At 32.3% G+C, this 27,177-nt stretch overlaps 1 protein-coding gene and 1 long non-coding RNA gene across 3 annotated transcripts in view; one reads left to right on the top strand and one right to left on the bottom strand.

Annotated features, from left to right (window-relative positions):
- The window catches only part of shn (zinc finger protein schnurri), a 184,700-nt gene extending 168,523 nt beyond the window's left edge, over positions 1-16,177 (bottom strand). For both annotated transcript variants that reach the window (XM_035369753.2, XM_035369762.2), the window contains exon 1: positions 15,838-16,177. In XM_035369753.2, the coding sequence (XP_035225644.1) occupies positions 15,838-15,874 (37 nt within the window). In that variant the 5' untranslated portion in view covers positions 15,875-16,177. The remainder of the gene's footprint in view (positions 1-15,837) is intronic.
- A 201-nt stretch (positions 16,178-16,378) lies between these two features.
- LOC146995346 (uncharacterized) lies at positions 16,379-16,817 on the top strand. Its single transcript, XR_015043202.1, has 2 exons — positions 16,379-16,570; positions 16,698-16,817. It is a non-coding gene; the product is annotated as an uncharacterized LOC146995346 (long non-coding RNA).
- Positions 16,818-27,177: the final 10,360 nt, after the last annotated feature.

Genomic DNA, 27,177 nt, shown 5'->3' with positions numbered 1-27,177 from the left:
GATGAGGATTCGCCACACCCAGGATTTGGCGATTGGGTCCCCTAAAAATCCCAGTCGCCCTTTAAAAGGGGGAGTATATAAGGTGTTTCTGCCACCTTCCTAGCGTGCCTTCGTGGTGTAGTGGTTCTGCACGCTGGGCCGGTATTCCAGAGGTCCGTGTTTCGATTCCCGAAGAAGGCGTTGCATATTTTTCATCTTTTTCCTGCTTCCAAAATTACCTAATGTCTCTACAAACTAAAACTATAAATTACACATACTTTCATAGAAACATACATACAGATATACGCACACAGAATATATATAATCTATCATAAAATCAAACCTCAACCTATTCACAAAATCATTTTTTTTTTTTTTTTTTTTTTCCTTTCTTTCTTTTAAAGATAGCAAATTTACACAGAAAAGGCAATGAAATCTACACAAATTAGTTAATAATGCTGTCGAAAAATAAAAAATATACACATTCAAAAGAAATGAAGGAATGAAAAAATTAATCAAAGAAAAGAAGACAAACTTAACAGAAGCATTTTGGTAACATCTTTCCAAAAATTGAAATAAGCAACCATATAACATACATAGTATACCAAGAAAAAATGGATAATACTATAAATACTGGAAATATTTCCCATATAAAGGCTTTAATAATTTTATTACGTTGTAAAATTTAAGATTTTCAGAAACCATAAATGAATTAATGCAGCAATCAACAACATGAGAAACATGCTCAGGAACAGAAAACAGATGAAGAGCCTTTTTTGTGACTATGGCAAAGATTGTGCTGGACATATATGAATTGTTTAAATCTCCCATGACTATGCTGTTTTAGACATCGCTACGCTAAGAGTGGCTTTCGAATACAGTCGATGTAAGTTCGGCAACTAAGAACCCGGCTTATGCAAAACCCTATAACCCCAAAATCGATCGCTAAATGAACTTGTCCCGTCGGTTTTCAGCATGTATCATTTTCGAAGTTGCCGGTCCACAATATAACGTAGCCTCTTTATTTTGAATTGTTCAATTCAAACATTCAATTTTTTTTTTAATTACATTTACAGGAGAACTGTATGAAATTCACATAAATAAGTATAAAATCTCTTTAAAAAATTTAATCGTTCTAATCGAATGATTAATTTTTTTCAAACGAAAAACAAGGCACTTTCCGCTGCAACTTACGATGTTATTTCCAAAAGAAACTCATTACAGAAGACAGTAAGTACTTACTGACTCACTTCATTTTTCTAAAACCACGTTCTTGTAAAACCAGAAAAATTACAACGTGATTAAGAGTCGAAATATGTATTTTTAAATCTCAATCAATCCTAGACTATTTCGTATCAGTCCAAGGTCATGCTATATGGCGTGCCTATCTAATACTTCATTCCCTGAAGGTCACATCATCAGGTTGGAAAAGGTGTTCCAACTAGTCAATAGCTACAATCTTCAATTCGCGTGTCATTTCAAGCGAAATTTTATAGGAAAATCCCTTTAAAACATGAACCCATCTTTAACCGAAAAATATCCCGCGATTGTCAACGGAAAAGGCGTCATTCTGCAACACGACAATGCAAGACCGCACTGTGCAAGACCAACACTGGAAAAATATAATGAATTGGGGTGGGAGGTACTGCCTCACCTACCATATTCGCCCGATATCGCACCCTCGGATTTCCATTTATTCCGATCCCTACAACATTTTCTTAGTGACAAAAAATTTTAAAATTTGGATGATGTCCAAAATGCCATCTCGAGATATTTTACTCAAAAACCAATTGACTTTTATCTGTATCTGTCTAGGATTGAAATCTGCATACTATATGGCAAAAGGTTGCTGATAACAAAGGTGATTATATTATTGATTAAAAATAAAACTTGTTACAAATTTATTCGTTTCAATTTAATGTAAAAAAGCGGCATTACTTTCCGGTCCCCCTATTAGTATTAAATTCTGAAGTATTTCCCGTAAAATATATACCTCCCAACATTTTGTTGGCCTCCAAATGAAAAATTAATATTATCTGAAGAATAAAAAATTTAGAAAGAAGAAACTGCTGTCGCCTTTTCTTCATAAAATACGACGGTATAATTGTGCCGAACACATCGTAACACTGAATAAATAATGGAGCCAGCATAATAAATAAAAACGACCACAGCGTTGCTTACATGTTGCGGAAAAGAACGGCAAGCAATTTGTTGCTTTAGAGTAGAAACATGAAGTGATAAATCGTTAGACAGATAATTTATGTAAAATTAATTTCATAACGTCCAATTACGCCTTTGCATTCTCTTCCATTTTGAACTCATCACCCTACAACAAAAGAGACATTATTGCCATCTATGCTTTTAATTTAAAATTTCGCAATTTAATTCTATTGCAAAACAACTCTGACTTCAATAAACTTTAAAATAAATTCAAAAACTAAATAAAAAAAATCAATTAATCAGAATTTTTAAGCTTTAAAAAAGACAAATAAATAAATAAAATTATATACATTAAAATTAATTATTCTTTTAAGAGTTTTAAATCGTCTAAGGAATTTGCTACGAAATTTTTAAAAAAAGTAAAACAAAACATTACTGTAAATTAACAAAAACAAAATTCCTCAAAACAGAGAAAGGAAACAGTAATTTTCTAAATAAAAGTCTAGTTCCCTTTTCTGTGGTGTAACGGTAGCACACTAGGCGTGTATTCTAAAGGTCCAGGTTCGAGTCACGGCGAGGGCAGTGCTAATTTTTCACCATTCTTTCATTTTGGTATGAAGAAATAAAAGGAAATGTTAAAGCAAGGGATCCAAAGAATAGAATATTAAAAATACTGTACAATAGCTATGAATATAATCCGCAGCCGTTCAGATGATAGGATTCAAATAATTCAAGCACCGGTTCGCTGTTTAAGCAATAATTAGTTACCTGAGAGAGCAATGAATTTCATGAATAAGTATTATATTGGGTCATCCAAAAAGTTCTGCAGAAAAATATAAGAAACCTTAAAAATTTCATACAAGCACCATTTTATTATTCTTTGATATTTTGCCATCTCTCAAGCCGCTGAAAATTCCTTAAAAAAAAAAATAAATAAATAAATAAATAAATATCAGGTTTATTCTAAGTTATTGAGAGTCCCAAACAAGTGAATTTCCAGGCCATTCCAGAGCATTTTGAAGTGACCTCAAGAGAAAAGAGGGTAAGATCAAGTGAATTACAAGGGATGACATTAAACATCACATCCACACTCAACAAGATTTTTGTCTGACATTCATTTTAATACTGCACTCATATAAAATTTATGCACCAGCATTCCGTAGAATTATGCTGTGTGAACAGAAAAGACCGCATTTAAAAACATCAGCTCGACCAAGGTCACTATGTACCAGCAGTAACAAAATAATTAGAAGAAAGCATGCTTCGTTTGTAGAATATTTCTGGATAACCAATATTTTAATTTTTATTACCGGTTCGGCGAAATGGAAAAGTTTTAGGAAAAAAGTTCTATGTGAACTGCCTAAATTCCCTTGGTGGATCTGTTGTGAAAATGTGAATAACGTGAAGGAATGTTAATGAAAATACCCTATTTTTTAAAAAATCTGGGAGTACCTGCATTTTAGTAAAAGTAATACTCAGGTTGCATATACTCAGGTTGTCCTCTTACTATAAATTAAGAGTTCTGCCTGACCCCCACCAACGGCCAAGCGGTAAAATCACTGAATATTGGCCCACCAGCGGCCGAGCGGTAACGTCGCTGAACACTGGTAGTTCGGTCCGAGGTTCGAATCCCGCGAACGGGCTGGCTGCATGGGTGTTTTCGTGGTTTTCCCCATGTGTAACGTGTATACGAGCCAGTTTCCCTTAGAAAGCCCTCCACGAAGGCATCCCTCATCTTAGGCAGATAGCCCTCGAGGCTTTGCCATATTCACACACACACACACTGAATATTGCTAATTCGACTCGGGTTCAAATCCCTGCCAGTGGGTTGGCTGCAAGAAAGTGTTTGTGGTTTTCCCCGTGCATAACGTTCATACGAACCAGTTTCCCTTAAAAAGCAAATTACGTAGGCATCTTCTCCTCTAATTAGAAATAACCCTGAAATGTTTTGCTACAATTTTCAGCTCTGCCACTCGTTTGAAAATACCGAACTTTTTTATCCCAAACGTCTGATAACACTTACCTAGAATCTGATAATCTTTACCTAGACGTCTATGTAACCCACCTAGAGTCTGATGACCCTTATCTAGTATTAACCAAGACATCTGATAACTCTTACACTTGGATTGCGTAATCCAGAGTTGCTATGAAGACAGTAGCGGCTCTGAAGATACAATACGGCTGGTATCACACATACATTTACTTCAGACGAACAACCGTTTCAAACAAGTTTTCCATCTGTACCACTGAAAGAAAGAGGTACAATTTTTTTTCTTTCTTTTGCAAAATATTCTACTAGTTCGTTTTCAACAACCAATCAGCTATAAATATCGAATACCCTACCTAGTTTCACTAAAACGATCCGCATTGATTGGCTGTTTCATACCGAGTGAGAAAGCAAAAAAACTGTTCTAAACAGTTCCGAGATATTTTGAATATAAGGCGCGAACTTTACACACGGACCCGGTTCCTACGGGCAGAAAAGGGTAGCCTATGGTGTCCCGGACGGTCGCGTCGTAGGCCATCCGAGTGGGTAACGTTACGGCCAGATAACAAAGGCTTCCCCGCCCTTCGTAGTCTCCTTACGCTTGGGAATGGTGACCCTGGGTTGCCGGTCTAGCGAAGAGTGCTAAGAGTTCAAATTTTTACAGCTCCGCAGCATTGGTATGGAGGTAGGAAGTTGGAGGTAGGAAGTACCTTTCCTACCTCCATGAGCAGTGGGGTGGGGTCACACTGTTAGCGGTTTATAATAAGTACGAAACGAGGAATCTCTTTTGGGGGCTTTCTGACGATATCCTTGACTCCCGTCTAATACGGAGGTATAAGAGTCGTCCGTGTAGTGCCTGAGTAAGAGATGGTGGAATACATAAACTAAATAGACTTCAACTTCTAGATATCAAATCAAATTGTAATTTTTGAGACATGCAAAATTTAAAAAAATATATTTTTGGCATTGATCTAAATCTTTGAATTGCTAGAAGATTTCTGACTAGAGGGCCATAGAATATCTATAAACAAAAAATTTTAAAAAGGAAAAGAAAAAAAAAAAAAAAAAAAAAATCCAAGTAACTGTGAAAAGAAGTTCATCAGAAGAAGCATAACCAAACATACAACTGGAAAATTTATTTTCTACTTTAACCTGTTGAAGATTTTTGCATATGACTTTCATCTGAATGCAACATGAAGTATGTGAGCAGATTGCCAACAACAACCTAGTGCAGTTTGTTTTTTCAGATCACTTTGAACCACATCGATCGTCTTCCATATATTTACATCAATTTGATTTCAGGGACGAAATTTTGAAAAGTTAGTTCTTAAAAGCTGAAATTTCATACAATTTTTATCGCCTTAAGGTTAAATGAAGAAATATTCATAACGACATTATAAATCATGGACGTATTTAGGGAAGAAGCTAAAGAGACTGCAGCACCACCCCCGAAACTGAAGTATCAGTTTTTAAATAGAATACAGATACAAAAACACTGGTTTACAGTGTAAAATTCACAGTCCTCCCCCCCCCCGAAATTTAATCCTAGCTATAATACTGTTATGAATTATGTTTCAAGACACTTAACATGAGGGTTGTGAATTAAAAAAAAAAAAAAAAACATTTCTAACAAGTCTTAAATAAATTTTAATTATTATAAATTCGCGGAATACTAAATATGTTTCAAATTAATGGTTAATGAAACACATTATGAATAAACCAATATTTTAACTACCCTGAAATTGCATCCCCCTCTGGAAAAATGGGGAAAATCACCTGTTTTAGAATTCCGCTTGACAACCACTGATACCAAAGTATAAAAATTAAATGCTTCTGAACCGATCGAATAATTTTTAATAGGATGGTTTCTGTAACTCCATTCACTGTTCAAAAACCTACCACAAAATCAACAGAAGTTATTAGGATCAAAATTCCGCTATAATCAGAAATAGTAACAAATGTAACGAACGATCCATGGGAAAAGGGACATCAGAACATCAAGAATGATTCATTTCATTCGGATGATAAGGAATGATTAGGAAGATTATAACAGCAAATGATTAAATCCTTGGATGTTCGATTTCAAAAAAGTAAATAAATAAAAAACATGATTGTTTTGAAGCTCAACAGCAGTTTCGATTCTTGCAACACGGTCCACGTGTTTTCTGAATGAGAACAAGCCGACCTGCTGAAGCGATATCGGTGTCGTCTTGCATTAATTACATCACGTCAAATCTCTTTCCATATCTGGTAACAATTCCGGTATACAAAGTTCAGAAATCCAATTTGAGGTCAGATGCCTGCCTAGCTTCAGTTTCCTCAGCTTGAAATTCAAACGAACCGTTTGAAGCGTTAGATGATCTTTGCAAGAAATACATTAAGAAAATTATTCACACATTAAACTGTTGTAGAATATGTATCAAAAGACAACTGAATAATAAACAATGATTTGGAAATCATTAAATTGGTGTGTACGTAATCTCTACATATAATAAGAGAAAGATTCTGTCTGTGTGTGCGACTTTCATTCGTGCTGCGCGTAAGTTAATAGATCCAGGGCTACGAAATTTGGTACATAGGTGCATCTGGACAAGAGCCAGCGCGCTTCGAAACAATTTTTCAAAATTCGAATCAGATTTTCTTTTTTTTAATTTTATCTTTTTTGATGAAATCTCATCATTTTCAATAGTTTCATTCTTTTAGAAATGTGGTTTTGGCAACAGTTTTTCATTCAATGCTTTGTACACTGGACTGCTGACTGTTGAAAATCAGCAATGTTGCCACTTGGAAAAATAAGAGCGATAATTCTGTGCAGTTTTTAAATTTAATGTTTCTCTTGGATAGTGGACGTTTGTTGAGATAAGGGCAACGGGAAGTTGGTTAATTTATTTATTAGGATAATTAATATTTGTATTAAGGGACATTGCTTATTTAATTGTAATTTTTTTATATGTAACATATTTTTATTGATTTTTATTTATTTATTTTGGAAAAAATGTTCTGCAAAGTAAAATTCTGTGCTGTTTTTAAATTTAATGTTTGGTGTTGTTCCCTTTAGGCATTTTTCCGGTACATTTAAAAGCCAGACGAAGGCTGACCACGCAGCGGATAGTGTACAATTATATCAGAAACAGTATACTTTAATCATTTATATTAACTAGCAGGCAGCAGTTATCAGGGTTGGCTTGTCACTACTACCGTCTTTTTCCGAAAATAAGACACTGTGTTACTTTCCTTTTTGGTCCAAAACACGCGCTAGGGCTTATTTTCGGGGGAGGGCAAAAATAAAAGTATATTTATATATTTTTATTTAATATTTATTTTACACAGAGTACAGAAATTTAAATTTAGCATTCAAATCCCTTTGTTCGTTAATAGAAAGGGAGAAAGCAGTTGTGGATCTCATAAGATATGTTGAGGGGGTAACTATTCGAAGAAAGTGTCCCCATGCTTTACTTTCCTGAAACAGCCCCCCTGTGATCCTAATGTGACGCCGCTGAGAAGATAAGTAACCCATCAATCACCCCTTTTGATTTTCGTCTCATTCTGTGGGGCTTGGAAAAAGGTCGCTGCGTCGTATGTGTCTCGAGGGTTACGGTTCAGCCCAAATTTCACCCCGACGAGAGTCTGCCGACGCTAACGGATGACGATGCCTTTCCTGTGAACGTATCTCTCTCGGAGCAAACGGTGAACTGGTTAAGATAAATTCCAAGAATTAATTTGAAACGAACTGTAGAGGTAAACAATTAATTTCTCGGAATATTTTGTTTCAAACATTTTTTCTGAAATAGGAGTATTAGGAAAGCTAAACATATTATTACTTAATAAATCAACAGCATTTTTTAACTAATTCTTTTTGTCACATTATTTTAACTAGGGATGTCTTATTTTACAAAAAATCCCGAAAATCACGATAGGGCTTATTTTCGGAGGATGTCTTATTTTACAATAAGTTCCGAAAATAACGATAGGGCTTATTTTCGGAGGATGTCTTATTTTCAGAAAAAGACGGTACTCTGATTATAAAATCCTCACGAGGATATTCAATTGCAAGTTGAGACTACATCATCCCATAAAATGTTCTTAAGGAATCACTTTTGACGTTTTGTATGCGAGAGTACCTATGAAGGTAGGAAATATAGGAGAGACACGAATTGGTTTTTCGCATATACTGCCTTCAAGCACTGACGCAACCCTCTTGGTGACCAGAACATTTAGTGCCTTCCCATTAAAAGATCCATAGGTTTTGACATAATCGGAGGTAAACATTTTGTAATTACATCGTAAATATAAGTTTAAATGTATACATTTTCTTTTTCTATAATATTTCAGAGTCCGAAGTATGTGAAAGAATGCATTTTATTCTGCGGAATTAAATGTTATACTTTTCCCAGAATCTGAGGAGTTTGGAAACTGACTCATTCCTAGCTTGTCCACTCTGCAGTGAAGTGGTCATCTAGGAAGGAAATGAGAATATCACCAGGATATTCATTCCGTTCTAAAATAAAAGAATAAGTTACTACCCACCTGCACTAGATTTAAAGAATTGTTTTTTAACACTAACGAACGACTATTTGTTATCACAATTAGTTCTTTGCGTGTTACAAATTTTTATTTCATCGAACGGAATGAATCCGGCAGAGTTTAATGCCAAACACATTTTATGAACTTGCCGTCTGTCTTAAGGTATTACGTTAAAAACACGATTTCGGCGAAAAAATTCGATTTTTTTAAATTGCCCAATTTGAAAGGTCAGTTTTGTAGGATTCCGAAAATGGTTCGTTTTTACGTTTGTGATAATTAGAAGAGAAGATATAGCCAATTAACTGCACTGGAAGTGAAAGCAGAAAGACCGGAAGTGCCATTTAAAAGGCTCAACTTAGTAAACAATATTGTTATCCGAGTTTTTTTTTACCTATTTGTGTGTAAAATTGTGCTAAAACATTTCATTTTAATTCTGGGTACTTTTTTTTTTTTTTTTTTTTGTTTCTGGCAACAATTATTTGGCTTAATGTTTTCAACTGGGACTGGCAACATTGCGGTTTTTTGAACTGTGTCAGGAACATGCGTCAGGCAACATTGCGATTAGGTATAAAGACTATGTTGCTGGGTGCATATATAGCAGTTTTAATTTTTAATTCAGGGTATCTTGGATTACTTCCTGTGTTTGAACATTTAGGCATATCAATTGAACAAGAAATGATTAAAAATTACTTTGGAATTGATAACGAAAGAATAAAGAACTCGAAACGTCATTCGTCGCTCATTTCGAAAATAGGCAGAAAAAAATTAAAATCAAATAGGAAATCAAAATTACTTACGTATAAAGATATGGAGGGTGTGATGTGCAAATGTGGAGAATTTTAAATGTGTAAATACAACAGAACAGTTTTTGTGTTAATGTGAAATCTTTAAATGCGTTTTCTGGAAAACTAATTTTTCTAGTGTTTTTACATACAAGAAATGTAATTACTCAAAATGTTCTAAAGGTATCTCTATTAAATTTCACTATAGTGTTTTCTATATTATTTACTAGGTTTTAAGCTACAATCTAAGTTATATTTATTAATTTGATTGTTTTATAAGTATTTTTATATTGTTATAAGATTGTTTTATAAGTATTTCTATATTTCTATATAAAACGAAAAGAAATATTTTACAAAAAACTGTGTTTTTCCATGTAATTACACATATTTTAGTAAAATTTAGAAATATCATAAACATTTTAGTTCATAACACAGATGAGTGTTGTAGTAGTATACAGTATAAATAAAATTGAAATATATGATGTGGGAAAAAATATACGACATTTAACGTAAGTGTTAAATTCTCCTAAAAATGTGCATAAAATTGCATATATTTCAAAAATTTATGAAAATATTCCTAAAAATTTACCTATTTTCATGATTTGATATCATATTTTGACTAAATAAATATATATTTCATCAGAATTCTATGTTTTTAAAAAAAAAGTGCTCCGAACGTAGGCAGATACCTTAAATACTACTACTACAGTCGAATAACTGAGTTACGATGAACTGGTTTCAGTAACGTTAAGGTTAGAGAACAATTACGCCAATTTCCGGTCCTACGCACAGCGTTCTTTCAAGGCTTTCCTTGTTTTTGTTACGGAAAAAAAAGTTACCACAGCATTTTGGAAACCTCCTAAAATCAGAAAATTGGATCGCAAGTCTGGGCCTTACAAGCCTCAGTGATAATCACGCACTGGATAAAAGAGCTGTGGAAGCACCTAAAAATATTCAGTATTCTTTATTGTTCGAATATTTTAAGAAGCATTTTCTAAAATGGACGCAATACACATTATTCTAGACATTTATTTGACTTCCTCGAGTATTTGGTTACTAGTTTTCGGCGTACGTCAGTTAACTGATTTCCAATCTCCTCTTAAAAATTAATTTACAGAATTAATCTTCTTGCAACTGAAAATCACTGAAATGTATCATACCTAAACAACTAAAAAAATTCAGTAATCGCAGCTGTTTTCTACAAAAAAACAACGAGCGAAATTAGAAAAGCAAATGTCACTCGAAAATAAAAATGAAAAGACGACTACAAGTTTCTCACAAAAACTATCTATAATTCAACTATTCTCTCCGAACATGTAGATTAAAAACTTTTACCATATTTCGGAATGATTCAAATATAGTTTCGGATTTAATTACATAATAATAAATATACCAGTCAGTTTCCGATATTTTCAAAAATCGTACGCATATTTTCACTCACAAAATCACACTAAACGCTTTTTCGACCTCATTAAAAAAAAAAAAAAAAAAACCTTCCGTTCGAATAAACTTAAAAACCAAACAGATAAATCTTAACAATTCATGTATGACCAGAAAATGTTTTATTATTACTTTTCTTCGGGGGGGTGGGTTGTGTACTTAGATTACAGCAAAACAAAGGTAATGTTTTCCTTAAGGCCGTCAGAAAGGACATTAGAAGGAATATTTGCTAGTCGTATTTCGCGTTTCACATGAAAAAAAATCACGAAGACATTATGAAGTCATCTTGTTTGCCAAGATTTGAAGACAAGTCCATCCAAAATTAAGTGGTCTTATCCACTCGGTCTCTGGTGAAATCAGATTTTATTTTCTATGGACACAAGAATGTGTAAAGAACAACAGAAATTTTGGAATCGACGTATTATATCGTACAGTCGTTTATTTATTACACAAATGGTATAAAATAACTCTTGTTGATAACTATTATTAAAACTACATATAAAATTATTTTAAAACCACTATGAGGAAACAAACAATTACGTTTTTCTAAGGTTTTAATAACAAAAAAAATTATTAAAAAAAAGATGTGTTCCCTCCTAAAAATGATTATTGATTATTATTATTATTATTAACATTACCTCTGAGCCGTAAACACAACCAAAGATTTGTCGCTGATCCATAAAGTAGCCAAAAAACTGGCAACTTTTCATGAGGGTAGGGTTAATCAGAACATACAGTGAAAAATTTAGCTTCTGCATTAAATGATATATATTTCCCAGAATTATTTAATTGCAACTATTATTATGAGAAAAGTAGAACAGCAAGTGTTGGGCAGACTGATTGGTACAAAAACAATACACTTGCTCAAAAACAATACAATGCACTGAATCGTACGCTGAATTTCAATAGCGATAGAAATCTGAATAATGGCCGTTTTATTCATCAGTGTCATTTAATCTTGCAAAAATTCATTTTTATTCTAATTATAAGCGTCTTAGTTCTATTAACCCAAAAGCTATTACACAATATTAAATTCAGCATCGCAGAAAATTTCACCATTTCGTTTGCTTTCTTTCCTTTTTTTAGTCCAAAGTCTTTTTTTAGTCCTTTGTCCCTGAAGCACTGTTTTCGTTTTGCGATTTTGCGTTGCTTCACTATAAATGTCTGTTTCACTTTTTAAACTGTTGCCACCAAATGTTAAGCATTATACAGGGTGTTTATAAAGTCCCGGACCCATTTTGATGTTTAATATCTCATAAAATAATAAAGATAGATTAAAATTAATGACATAAATAGTTAGACAGACTCAAAAAGTTTCATGACCCTTAGCAATAAATTTCCACATGTGACCCCTTCGTTCCACAGAGAAATTCAATTTCACGCCAGGTACCGGCAAGCATGTCGGCTGCGGTTGTAATTCTAGCTTTTAAGTCATCAATGTCCGACACTCTCCTCCTGTTGTAAACGTTGTCCTTTACAAATTCCCAAAGGAAAAAGTCCATAACATTGCAATAGTTGCCAAAAACAAAAGAGAGAAAAATGCAATTAATAAGCAGACGATATTTAGAGAAGTACAGATATTTAGACAGGAAAATGAAATTATCTGAAATTTAACCACACGCGCAGACGATATTTACAAAGGTAAAGATATTCAAACCTGAAAAGGAAAATATATAAGTTATCCCATCAATAAATGCCATAAGTTTGTTTATATCTTGATCATTTTATGAGTTATTAAACATCAAAATGGGTCCGGGACTTCATAAACACCCTGTATTTTGAATCATCACACTAGGCGGAAAAGGGGTACAGAGAAAGCGTAAAACTCTTTTAGCAATACTGCACTTTAGTTACGTAGTCGCCAAAAAGAAAAAAGCAATTATTAATCATCTGAAACTTACATTATATAAAATCCTGAACTGCTTATTTTATCACCAATAAAGTAATAACTAAATTTAGAACTACTATACAATTAAAAAAAAAATCTTGTTCCAAAATGTAACGGGCTATTGAAAAAATCACTGCAAAGGCATGAAGATTACTAATCTATCACATCTTTTTTTTTTTTTTTTTTTTTTTTTTTTTTTAATATTGCAGTTCATGTTTTGATGAAACACGAGATGCCTCCCATCAGATTTCACGAAAGATCGCCAATCATACTTATTACCATATGGCAGACAGAATTTTATCATTCTGAAAATCACTATATCAGTGTAAGAACATAAAAATAGTGCAAAAGAACTCGTACGATGTGGCAACCATAGAATCTGTTATGAAGTTCTGACGTCAACGAGGCAAGACAGAAGTGAAAGGTCGGCAAAACAATTACTGCTCAAATATTTCTCTAAAATAAAAAATAAAAAAATCAAGTTTGCAAAGGGTTCCGGGTTCTTTAACGCATCATATTGCGCATTCCAGACGTAAACATGACTCAAAAGAATCACATGCAATTTTTATTTCACGTGAAAATGTTACTCAAATTTAAACCTATCTTGGAGAATAAAATTTGAGATCTCAAGCGACTATGCGTAAAAATAGTCAGTAAATGATTGATTTTTATTTTAAAGATGTTATCTAATTAAATTATGCTACAAGTATCAATGAAAAATAAAGAATCAGCAGTAAAATCAATTTATTCACAGCAAAATTCTGGTATGATGCATATGTATAGCACAAGCATAATTATAACGTCATTTCAATCAAGTACTATACTTCTATCAAACTGATTTATATTCTCTCTTCTTTTAAATTAGTCAAAATTCAAATTTAATGGCGCTTGATTTTAAACAACTGAGTATCGCCTCATCAGAAGCAGATGAGAAACCCAGGTCAAATCTTTTGTAAGACACTTGGCCTTTTAAATTTCATATACGCCCACTTATAAGTAAACTTTGCCTAATTTTTAAAATTGGGATGCTCATTATGAATATACAATTCTGAAATTAAACAATTTAAATCCAAATTACCGAAATTAACATGAAATAAACAATAAATATTTATTCAGCTTCTTTCACGATTAGAAAACATTTTAATCTTTCTGCCATTTCAATGATTATCATTTCTTGACATAAAAACAGTCTGTTTTTAAAAATTCTAGAAAACAAGCAATAAATAGTTCACCTTAACCGAACCCATATTGTTCATTACAATATTAAAACGCGTATTTGAATCCACTGACGGCAAGAATAAATGAATGAATCTAAAGGGTACAAGATACAAAAGCGTAGGAATTCAAATATAGATCTGTAATTAATCAAAATAATCTTCATAAGTTATATACATTTAAATTAAAATGCTCATAAGAATGAAAACAGCAAAAATTTTAATTTGGTGAGATATTAATAAGAAAATTAGGTATTATTTCCACAGTTCTGATTTTTAATAATTTTAATCTCCTATTGATATTTTTATACATGAAAAGTGCTTGAACAAGATCACAGACTTTCGTTTTCATGTTTAAGAAATTTTTTTGCACCTTCCATATTTATTGTATATAAAATCGCTTTATATACAGTATATATATTATAAGACAAATTATCTGAAATTCGTATTTCATCAGTTTTCTGAGAAAAGATTCTTTGGCAGCGATAGAAAAGCACGCGAGGATAATTTCTTAAACCTATCATTACCCTACATCTTAGGACTTTATTTTGGTAAATAAATTCTTTCTCCATAATAATTAATTCAATAACTGACGTGCGAATTATATGACCAACTTTTAATCCTTTTTTAAAATAGATAATTTTTTTTATCCGTCCATAGCGCATTTAATTACAAATTGACTGAGTTACAGCATGTTTAGAATAAGTATTTTAAACAGCTAATTAACCCAAACTAATAATACTAATCCTAGTATCCGGTGATGCGATAATTTTCAAAATCGCGCCAAGGCTGCTCCGTATACTAGAATTTTACCCTGTATACTTCAAATAAACAGTTAATAAAATAATTCCCTATCCACCGTTCCAGAGCTAAAATCGATAAAAATTACCCCTTTCTTGATATCAAAACAGTTTTTTTTTTTTTTTTCCTGTACTGCCGGGGGGGAGGCTTTACAAAAAATACAAGTTATGTATTTAAGTAAAGAAAAGTTGTTGACATAATTTTATCAAAATAAATCTATCCTTTCATTAATCACTTTTTTGACAAACAAAACCAGAAGGAAAAAAAAAAAAAAAAAAAATCCATCTAATTCATTTATTACATAAATTGGTTGAAGTAAACTAGCAAAATTTTATATGAACTAGATGTCTTTCCCAATTCAATATAAACAAAATTGTTGTTTTTGGTTTCATACATAATCACTATACATACAGAACATAATGCAACAAAGTACACACAGATGACTATATCATTCATTATTACTACTAGAAAGGGCATCAACGCATCACAAATGTACATAAAAATTAATACAGAAATTTAAACACTCGAATTTTTAAGTATTCCTAAGCAAATAATAACAGCTGCATGTGAAAGCATTATTTCTTTCAAACAGAGTAATTAAACTACGATTAATAATTAATAAATTATATTTAACAGTATCCAAGTATAAAAAAAAACCTAATTAAATTAAGTTTACATGTAACATGTTACAAACATGAATTCTTAATTTATAAATTGGAACAAGATCTTTCATTCATAATCTTTCATTCCGTTTATTTATAAATTCGTCACGTACAGAAGAATTCTTCATAGATTGGCTTCAAAATAATTTATATATATATATAATCGATAATTACGAATTACAGTTTACTTCAAAAGAAATACTGCTGTTTATTCATAATCATCATGTGAAATTCTGTCACATCAAATACACTGAAGGGGTGAAATTCGAATATCTATATGTAGATGGGGGAGGAAAGGGATCAAAACAAGAAAGAGAAATAACACAGATAACGCCAGACTTTCGCGATCGTAAATGCGCGAATTCGGGCAAGCATGCAAAGCTCAATGAAAGCAACTCACCACTCTCTTTGCTATGGCCTTGTTTTCTACGTGGCATAGTCACCGCAGCTAGGAGAATTCCGACGGTCTCTCCCTGTTTTCAGCCCAGCTCGCAAATCCAACAGGGAAAATCCCTCCACTCGCGGGTCACAGAGCCAAACATTGGGTCCAAACGAGACGATCACACGAATGTAAACAATCGATCTACTCACTGTTAATAGCGAATAATTGGAAGATTAAGCTTCGATGGTACATCTAAATTACAAACAAATTCAAAAAAATACAGCCCATCCTTCCAGATACTCCGTCTACGACGAACTGTGTACAACCTTGAGCGCTGACGTCATGGAACACCCGCCAAATCGCGGTTGAAGGATATCCCTGGCCGCCATGTTGTCAGGTGATAAAATGGTGTACACTCGATTTGGCGGTTTATCGCTGTTTTGTTATTGCATCCCAACTTCCGACAGCGCCCTCACTTTTGCTTCTTTTATTTTTTGGTGGCAATTTATTGCAATAATTAGGAAGGATACCGCGTTGCTATTTTTGAGAGAAAAGACTACATTCTGCTTCAGCTGTAGACGGAATTAGTTCCTTGTGTTTATTTTGATTCTCTTTTTTTAACTCGTAGGAGTTAAATTTAGCAAAATTCTCTTATTACTTCTTTCCTATGAAAATGATTCTTTCTCTTATAAACAAAAGCTGAGAAACGTACGATAACCTAGACCTTCACTAATAAACTGAATGGTTAAAAGTAAATTCCGATGATTTTTCTTTTAATTATTCTAAACGTTATTTTTTAACTACTCTAAAATTCTCAGCTCGTGCTAAATGTTTTGTTCCAGAAAATTAAATTTCCCCATTGAAATATTTTGTTCCAGAGTGTTCTATGAGTTTAAAAGGTTGCCCACCAGGTATTTGCAAAGTGATGAGCCACCCTTTCAAACGCAAAGAAGCCCGGAATGCTGGAAATGATGTCGTATGAGGATAGACCAGGCCAGGTGAGTAAGCCAAACGAAATACCCTTATATGCGGTCAGGTCGTAAATTTACAATCCCTTTTTTCAGGGGAAGAGCAGACAAGGAGCGGAAAATCTCGCTCGGGATCTTAAGAAATTGTGGGGGTTGTTTAAACATCTAACTTCTCTACATTCAGTTTTATAAAGAGGAAAATACAAATTGAATTCTTCGAATGAATGCAATTTTGTACAATGAAAATGTATTACTTAACGATAAACTGTAAGATAAATAACATCTTTTTTTAAAGCCATAGGTGTAGAAAGACAGATATTTGTTACACGAATGAATTTGTAGTAAATATTGAGTTTTTCATTTCGAATGCTATGTTCCATGTATGCGAAGTAGCTGAGTATGTGAGATAATAGTCATACCGAATGGCTTTCAACCTTTTCACGGCTAAGGACTGTTTCTCAATTACATTGTAGTCGCTGCTTTTTGGTTAATTTTCTAATGGCATATAAACAATTGTTTTTATTTGAGACTTATGAATAAAATAACGCAAACTAGACTGCAGAAAATTCATAAGAATGAAGTTAAATAATACTGAGAAATACATTATTGATGCACTTTTGTGTTTTATATGTATTAACTACTACTATAATCCTTAAACGGAATCCTTAAATTATATAATATTTATGTATAGGTATATATAAATGGAACTAAATATATAAATGGAACCAAAAATATAACCAAAAGGTATAAAATATCTTTATTATACAATGTTCATTACCATACGTATATTTACGTAATATCAATATAAATAGTTAGTTAGGTTTCGTACATATATAATTTATTTTTATATTTTGTATTAGATTCAGTATTGTATACGTATCTGAAGTTTAATTTGTTCTCTTTTTGGGTTACGACTTTAAGTGAAAAAGAATTGTTAGGGCCTTCATAGGGATTACATTATATACAATCAGTTAGGATCCGACCTTTTCTTTCTTTTAATCATTATATATATTGAAATACTACTTAACGAGTATACATAAAATATAGCAGTATTTAAGCTACTTATTTATATATCTATTGTTTGGTCTGGTTTGTTTGATTATAGCAAAGCATTCGACGGTTATTTGCATAAGGGTAAGGGTGCCTCGTGGAGAACTTTGCACGTTTTTCTTATGCACGTTACACGTGGGGAAAACCTCGAAAACGCCAATACAGCCATCCCCGTCGATCCGGATTCGAACCCTGGATCGACCTGCCAGAGTTCAACGACTTTACAGCTGAGCCGCTAGTGAGCCACACACACATCCACACATATACATTAAATAGTATTTACATGTCGTTTATAAAGTATAATTGAGTGCAATTTAATCATAAAGAGTTAGAAAATATTCTACGGAATTACTTCACTTCGTAGACTTTTTGTTAAGCTTCACCATATTTCTTAAAGAGAATCTCAATGCTAGTTCCATTTCCAAGCTGTTTATGTACCTTATTTTTCATGCTTTGAATTATATTTAGAAAATTATTTTACTTAATTATAGCTGAAAATGCAGTTTTTTTATTGAAGAATTTAAGGATAAGAAGAGAATTATGCCCTTTTCTAATTAATTATTCTTGAAGCATTTAAATTTTTTAAAAAAAAGCGCACATTAATACGGATCACTGAACTAAAGTGGTCGACACAGGACAGATGAAAAAAATAAAAGAATTACAAAATATTGCAGAAATTACATAAAATAGCGAATAAACTTATTCAGCACAAGCTCGCTAAATGTAAAACAGATTGTACAGTCAGAAAGCTCGCCTTGTCACAGAAATATACTGTTCATCGGGTTTAAAGGTTATTCAGACTAACGTGCGAAGTTCAGTGAGTAACTTGTATTTTCTTTTGAATGTATAAACTAGCCAAAAAAATTGAGCACTTGACAATTAGATGCAAATTTAACAGATGGATTGAAGGAACCCTACTGCAACGTACCACTTTGTGTAAGCATTTTCGTGGATTTCCTTAAGGTATGTAAATATGAGCCCATTTTCCTTAGAAAATTCTCCATGAAATCATGCCTAGCCAACCCTCATATGTTTTGCCATATTCAACACAAAATCATTCTTAAGATGATTAATTAATTAATTTTATGTTAGATGATACGAAGCTTTTCAAAAACTAAGATGCTTTCCGTACACAATTAGTATTAATAAGCGCAGTTCAACTGGAATTGGGTTGGATTATTTGTTTATAGCAGTGCTTTTCAGCCGACTTACATTTACCTGTATGTATTGCTCAGAGGGGGGTGGAAGGAAATTCCTGAACGAAAACAATGTAATAATGAAATGTTAATAAACAAATAAATATAACTTTTCGTATCGTATGTAATTTGTCTCCATTCTGATACCATGTGCATCATTTATTTCTGATATACTGATACTGAATGAGACCTAAAAACACTTTTTTTTTAAATATATCTCCCTTATGATCCCTGACACAGTCGTTTACTTTCCCCTTCCGTAATTAACGTCAGTCTCCTGCTCTTGACCGCATTTGCCAAGCCACCAGCCAAACCACTGGGGGGGGGGAGGGCGGAAGCTTGCTTCTCTGCCCACATCGCTGGCTTAAATATGATTTTTGATAGTAAAGTAAATTTTAAAAAAAATCTGAGAGCTCACAGATTTTATATTACGCTCAAAGGGGCCTTTTTTAAAATTTTTTTTAACGTTTTGTGCGTTACCTTTATTTATTAAATATCCTGTTCTTCGCATTTAAACTATGAAATTCAATTCAACAGCAATATCGAAAAATAATTTTAAAATGAGAAAATATTTAGAATTTCCAATACACAGTCTCTCGCGCTGGAGATAAAAATATGTTTTTTTTTTTTTTTTTTTTTTTTTCGTAGTGTTGCCATTGCTCGCTTTGATATCATTGATTTTCTTAATCAAAAATTCGTTAAAGTTTTACAAATTATGGAATCGATAATAAAACAAATTCCAAGTTCAGGCTACCAGATGCCCATATTCTAGTGAAGGACAACTTATTGACTATTTGATGTCTCTAGATACCATTGTTTTTTCGCAGCTCGACAAACATATATACATTTATGCAGATTCTTCATCATTTAATTTCTTTAAATATAATACAGGTCTCTAATATTTGGTGGCAACACTTTGAAAAGTGAACCGACATTTATAGTGAATCAATGCAAAATGCCAAAATGAAATTAATAGCCCTTCTGGGCTAACGCTTTGTGGGCTAATAATTAGAACATTCCTTTTAATTTTGATACACAGCTTTAATTTTTGGTTTAAATTCCCGGGATTTACAAATATTAAAAAGAAAAAAAAAAAAGAAATGAAACAGAAGCCTGCACTCATTTTTAAAACAATTTTCAATTAAAGATTTCACCAAGCGGATTAATGGAAGATTTTACCACACGATTAATGGAAGATTTTATATAAGTGAACTTTAAGAAATAACCAATCAAATTTCGCAGAAATCTTGGAGTACGACATTCTAGAGAAAGATAGATTTTTTTAGGCCCTACGCTGCTCATTCACTGAGTATTGCACTGAACAATCAGAATGACTTATGCGAAGGCAGAATTCCACAGTGCTTTTACTACTCAGTTTGATATCGTGTCTCTGCAAATGTATGAATTCTGGGAGAACACCAGCATCGACACCGACCAGTCTTCAGACCCACCCCCACCCCCACCTGGTCAAAAAAAAGCAGGGACTTCTATTTTTACAGTTCTTACAGGTCCCAGTAACCGTTACTTAAGAAAATTCATCAACAGGAAATTCATTTGACGGTTTGTCACTTGGTAATCACAAAAATGTAACGAAATTGAGATGAAGATTATATTTTGCATAAATTTCTCTATTGATTAGTTTCTATTACATCATTTTTTATTTCCAAAGATACCAGTAAATATATAACATAGTAAATACATAACAGTTTGCTTTTTAATTAAGCAACCACTGGAAGTTTAAATTATTTTAATATTATGTTTATTATAATTCAACTTTTAAAGTTCACCGAACTAAATACAATTTAGGAAGTAGTTCTGCCGAAAAAGCTAATTAGTGGCCGAGTATTGTGAGACCCTTGCTTTAAGTTCGCTGCTGTAGTTTCTTGTTTAAGACCTTGTAGTTGCTTGTATTTAGACCTTGTTAGTTGCTTGTAATTCCTGAATACTTGTAGTTCGGTACGAGTTCGAACTCAGGCGAACGAACTGACTGCATTGTTGATTTTCGTTGATTTCCAACAACAACAACAATGAATACACAACATTGGGGAAATTACGCATGGGTTCATGGGTTCAATACACACATGGGTTTATGGGTTCAATACACACATGGGTTCAAGTTCCCTTAGAAAGTCCTTCATGAAGGGTTTGGTTTATTTGATTTTGTCAAAGCACGCAAGAGTTATCTGCCTAAGGAGAGGGATGCCTTTGTAAATGAATCTCTAAGCAAAACTGCCTCGTATTCGCGTTGCATGTGGGAAAAATCATTAAACCCCCATGCAGCCAGCCCGTTTGCCTGGAGTCGATCTACCAGTGTTCAGCGATTTTACAGCTCAGTCGCTGGTAAGCTCCTCCATGAAGGCATCCAAAATAGAAAATAGCTCCTAAAAAAATAGTTCTCGTGTGTTTTACCATATTCAAAGATTCCCACATAACCCAAACCAGCTGAATTTCGCACTAATATCTCCTAAGCTTATTTTTAGACAGACATTAATTTAAGAGAAATTCTCTATACGCTTTCAGAGAATATGACAAAATTCTGTCTTCTTCAAGTCGTCATACTGTACAGACATTGGTATTTTTTTGGAAGCAGGAGAAATTAAAAATGAGCAACCGCCTTCGCCGGGAAACGAACCGCGGGCCTCTGGAATACGCGCCCAGCGTGCAGACCACCACACCACGAAGGCATGCCAAGAAGGTGGGAGAAATACCTTATGTACTCCCTTTTAAAAGGCAACTGGGGTTTTAGGGAACCCAATCGCCAAATCCTGTTTGTGGAGAATCATCATCCAACACACTTTTAGTTCGGGCGCCACTGTAGACACATTAGGATTTTTTTGGAAGCAAGAGAAATGAAAAATGAGCAAGCGCCTTCGCCGGGAATCGAACCGTTGACCTCTGGAATACGCGCTCCGCGTGCAGACCACCACACTACAAAGGCATGTTAAGAAGGCGGAGAAATACCTTATAATACACCAACAGCTTTTGTAAATAATGTAATATTAAATACAACTCTAGTCTACTTTTAATGTGTATATGGTTACCGAAATAGTTTTCCTGAAGTTAATTAATTATTTAATTTAATTTTCTTGGAATTTCGATGAGGTTAAAGAATGCTTTAATCAGCAAATATTTTCTAAAAAAACCACTGAACGAACCAAATATTATGTAAAGACTGTGTCTGTAGATAGACTCTGTAACATGAAATTTACGATAAAGTTGGAAAGTGGAATAAAAGTTTTATTTTTGTCGTTGGGATGCCATTCAAAATAGTTGTGTTTAAAATGATAAAACAAAACCATACCCCATAAAATATTATTTCTCAAAATTACGTTTACACGATAAGAATAGAAAACATAATATTTTTAAATAACTTAAGTATTTTGTTAATGATTAGAATCAAAATAATAGTTAGAACAAAAAACTCTAAACTACTCACTAATTAAAGAAATTACTGACAATTTGTAGTACGTCTCCCCAGAGTTTTCCATAAATATCATTCCGAATTTTAATCTGAAGATTTTATTGGATAATCAGTCATTCGCTGAACATTTTCGTAATGCTCTTGACTCGATTATTGATGAAAAAAAAAAAAAAAAAAAAAAGAATATAGCTATTAATTTCTGTAGTTTGTGCTCAGAATAGTCATCTATTAACTGCTCAGTTCCGACTTCAATCAGTGATCGAAATAGAATCTTTTATTTCTTTTCTTAAATGGAGCTAATTTTCCTTCCTTACGTTACATATAAATTGGCATCATTATCCATAAGAATCTGGAAGAACGAAGCTCGAGGAAAATAATATATAAACTTCGACGATCTTGTAGAACAGTTCGTTCTGTACAACAGTTCTGTTATTCTATACTTAAAGATGTATACGGTATTTATTTATTTGCCTATTTATCGTTCTCAAAACATTAATTAAACATTTTAATAATAAACTACCGCATTTTCCTCGAAATCTTAAGGCATTTTTATAGCATTTCTTGTATAGAATCCAGACATTTACATCCAAAATATTTTATGCAATTGTGCACATTACGGAGATAATTTGGGATTATTCAAGATAAGATATTAAAATGTCTCGTTGAGACAATTTTGGTTTTCAAGTTGTCCGAAAAAAATTTAGGTAACAAACATTTGTTCTTGTAAAAAAAAAAAAAAAAAAAAAAAAAAAAAAAAAAAAAAAAACCTGAAAACTTTCAGATTTTACTTTACTTTTACATTACGCCCGAAGGGGCTTTTTTCTTAACGTTTTGTGTGTTACCTTTATTTATTAAATATCATTTTCTTCGCACTTAAACTATAAAATACAATTCAACAGCAATATCACAAAATATTTAAAAAGAGTATATCTTCCCAAGTAGCACGGCAACGTCGTAACGACGTTGCAAACGCGTCGCGGATATTGTTGCAGAAAGTTGCAATATGTCTTCCTTAAGACGGCCAGATGTCCGCGGAACTCTACTGTTTTGAAACCGTTGCAAAGACGTCTTTATTACGTCTTTGCAGATGAGGTTTTTATCGCAAAGACGTCGTATTACGTCTTTCTTAGGTTATATTTCGGTTGTGAAAGCATCGTACCACGACGTCTTAACGACGCCTAAATGTTCGCAGAATTCAACCTTTTTGCAACAGTTGTGAAAATGTCGTTATTATGTCCATGTGTTACATATTATTAATTTATGCAGAAAAATAAGCTTAATAATTAATGTATTTTTCTTCTATTTTAAAATTTTGTATTACTTGTATTTTTTCTAAAGTTTAAATATTTTATCAGTTCCTAAAAACCAGAAGATAATACAGTTTTTTCTCTTTAGAATAATTATGCATAATTAATCATAGCCTTAATTATTTTCAGTGCTTTAGACTTTATTTTTTAAATAATTTAAATTCCAAGTAACGATTATTTAAGATTTCATCATTTTTTCCCCCTTAATCCTTTAGTATGTAAGTGAGAGTAATTATGAAAGTGGTTATTATAAATATATAACATTAATAGTACGTTTTAAGTAAATAAAACTCAATCAGACATAAATAAAAGTAAAGATATATATGTGGGTAAATAAATAGATTTACCCACATATATATCTGATTATAACAGCATTATCACATTTATTTCTGTTAAATCTCTGAGACATTGAAAACTGCTCCTGTCATGATAAATTAGGAAGCGGCTCTTAAGGTAACATAATCAGTATTTTACCTGAACTCAAGTATAAATTTATTCGCGTTTCATGGTAAAAAATATAACCATTAACTTCTATATCTCCAAGATATGCAAATGAAACACGGTATAACGTAGTTAATAAACATGATCAAAAATATTCCATACAAAAATATGCCTAAATCTAATAAACAAAAAAATTTATCATATTCATATATAATATAATATTCATATATAAAATGAAATAATAACCTAACAAACAAACATACATGACAGCACTATTTAAGAAAAAACATGAACTAGCAGCGTTTGAAAGTATAAATAGTAGAAGGAAGGTAACGGAACTAAAAGTTCCAATTAATAAAAAATTATTTGTGTTTTTTAAATAGTAAGCAATTAAAAGTGCAATAATATATATTGCAGTATTTACTAGTAATGATGTTCCTTAACACCATTTCTTTCGATCATATGTTAATGTATTTACTTATTTTTTAGTTTCTACATTGTAGAATCATTATAGAACGGTCGATTACAATGATTATTTCATGCACCTTTTTATAATACTGTACAGAAATAATTTAAATAATATAGAATACGATAGTAAGCTAAGTACGTTAAAGTAAGCTCTTGGTTAAAGAGCACACGGTGAAACGTTTTGTTTCTGTTTATTATGAATTTCTTTGTTATCACAAGCACATAAAAAGTAAGTGAAGAAAATAGAATATACTTAAATTTAATTTAAAAAAATAAAACCTAATTTCCAACATTCATTTATTGAGGTAATCTAATAAACATACATAACGGCAATAGAATATACTTAAATTTAATAAGAAATAAAACCTAATTTCCAACATTTATTTATTGAGATAATCTAATAAATATACATAACGGCAATAGAATATACTTAAATTTAATAAAAAATAAAACCTAATTTCCAACATTCATTTTTTGAGATAATTTAATAAACATACATAACGGCAATATTTAAAAAAAAACGCGAATTACACAGTGTTTGGAAGAATAGATACCAAACGAAAAGTAATAAAACTGCAATTTGCAATCAATAAAAATATTCTGTGTTTTTTAATATTACACAATTAAATATCACATAATTATAGATTACAATATTTCATAGTAATGCTAATGTTTCCTTAACACTATTTTTTCGATCATACATTTCATGCACTTTAAAATCATTAACCTTTTATGCATACTATAGAATGTGAATTATTATTAATTTTAATGTATTGGCTTTTGTTATTACATATATCTAATTCATCTGCAGTAGTCATATTAAGTACTGGTACCAGTCCAATATTTTTTTTTTTTTTTTTTTTTTTTTTTTTTTTGTATTTTGAAACATACCATTGAATTTGTACCATTGTATTTGAAACATACATTTTTGATCATACCATAACAGCTTGAAATGTTGTTGCTTCTGCATTGATTGCATTTTCAGCAAAACTAGAAAATGCCTTACCGTTGTATGTTATTTTTGGTTTTACATGAATTAATTCTAAGCATCAACACAATAATCGTTTAATATGAATGATATACGATATAGTACTTAGGACGTTATAACCGAACCGCTAATCCGTGTATCCAAATATTGCACCCCTGGAAACAATGAAGATTGGAGAATACCAACTACGGAAACACATAAAATACCAAAACAGAACACAATTTCACGAACACTATATTCACAATTAGCATTGTAGCACTTTGAATTTGATATTTTCTAAATGATTTAGCCAAACTTTGGGTGTCTTCTTGTAGAGCAGATATTCAGAAACAAAAATAAGCCAAAATTTGGCATTTCTACGATGATTTCTTCTCAGTTCAGAGGCTTCCAAACAGGAGCTCACAACAATGCAAATTCACTCACTGAAAGCAGTTGAAGTAAGTAGATAGGGACAGAACAATGATAAGATTCACAGTGCGTTCTTTGATTGACAGTGCATTACATTTACTTTAATATTAGCAACATTATTTATATCAGTCATTAATTGATTCAATTTTAAACAAGAAGTCAGTCTTTTCAAATGCCTTACAGATGACATCTTTAACAAATTACATGAAAAAACTGCTGGAATCTCAATTAATTACACAGTTACTTGTTCGAATTTGGCAGCTAGCCAAAGCGCGCAAGCCTCGAGCTCAGATGATCGTTTATATAATCATCCAGTAAATAATATACATGGAATGTCAATCGGTCGAACAGAATTCAGTGTAATTTTTCAGCGATTTATACGATTGCATTAAACCTTTCGACGGTTCTTCTGATAATTTAATAGAATCTTTTTTAAATGGCCTAGAAGAATTATTTCAACTGAATAGAATTACGAATAATGTTCACAAGATTATATTTACAAAAAAATATTTATTGGGCTCGCTAAAACATTTGCAAAGTCAATGTCGCCAAATCCCGAGTATACCGTATACTAGGATTAAACCAAGCATTTTTGAATGCGTAAAAACATAACAGTTCAACAGAATTTTTATAGGTAATGAATTTCGTATTTTTATTCACAGTTTCTCTAATTTTGATGCCAATATTTATTAGTAATTTATCAAAACCATTACTTTTGTCGTTTTCCATTAAAAGTGTTAATATTTCTTTCTCCTTTTCCATTAATTTTTCCGTTCTGCTTCTCCTGACTGTCGCTGAGTTTTCCGTAATATATATTGGACAGCCGTTAAATATGCATGGATATGCATCGTGTTTTAACATTGGCCGTTTTCTCGGAATTCTTAAAATCGCCCCATTTTTATCCGTGAATACATCTTCACGCACAATCATATCTTCGCGAAAATTGTACTTTTTGCTCTGTATGCGGTAAAATGTTTCATATTATCTCAGCTTATTAATTCGAATAAATTCGTATATTCAAATAAATTCAAAGTCATATTTCAGCAGTGAAATAATTGCTAACATGTGATTTGCATTGATTTCGGAAATATGATTTTTTAAAATATATAAA

This window comes from Stegodyphus dumicola, chromosome 9 (genome assembly GCF_044657685.1).
Source record: "Stegodyphus dumicola isolate Sdum_Otavi_A_Nest chromosome 9, ASM4465768v1".
Lineage (NCBI taxonomy): Eukaryota > Metazoa > Arthropoda > Arachnida > Araneae > Eresidae > Stegodyphus > Stegodyphus dumicola.
This window is presented reverse-complemented; position numbering and strand designations above follow the sequence as displayed.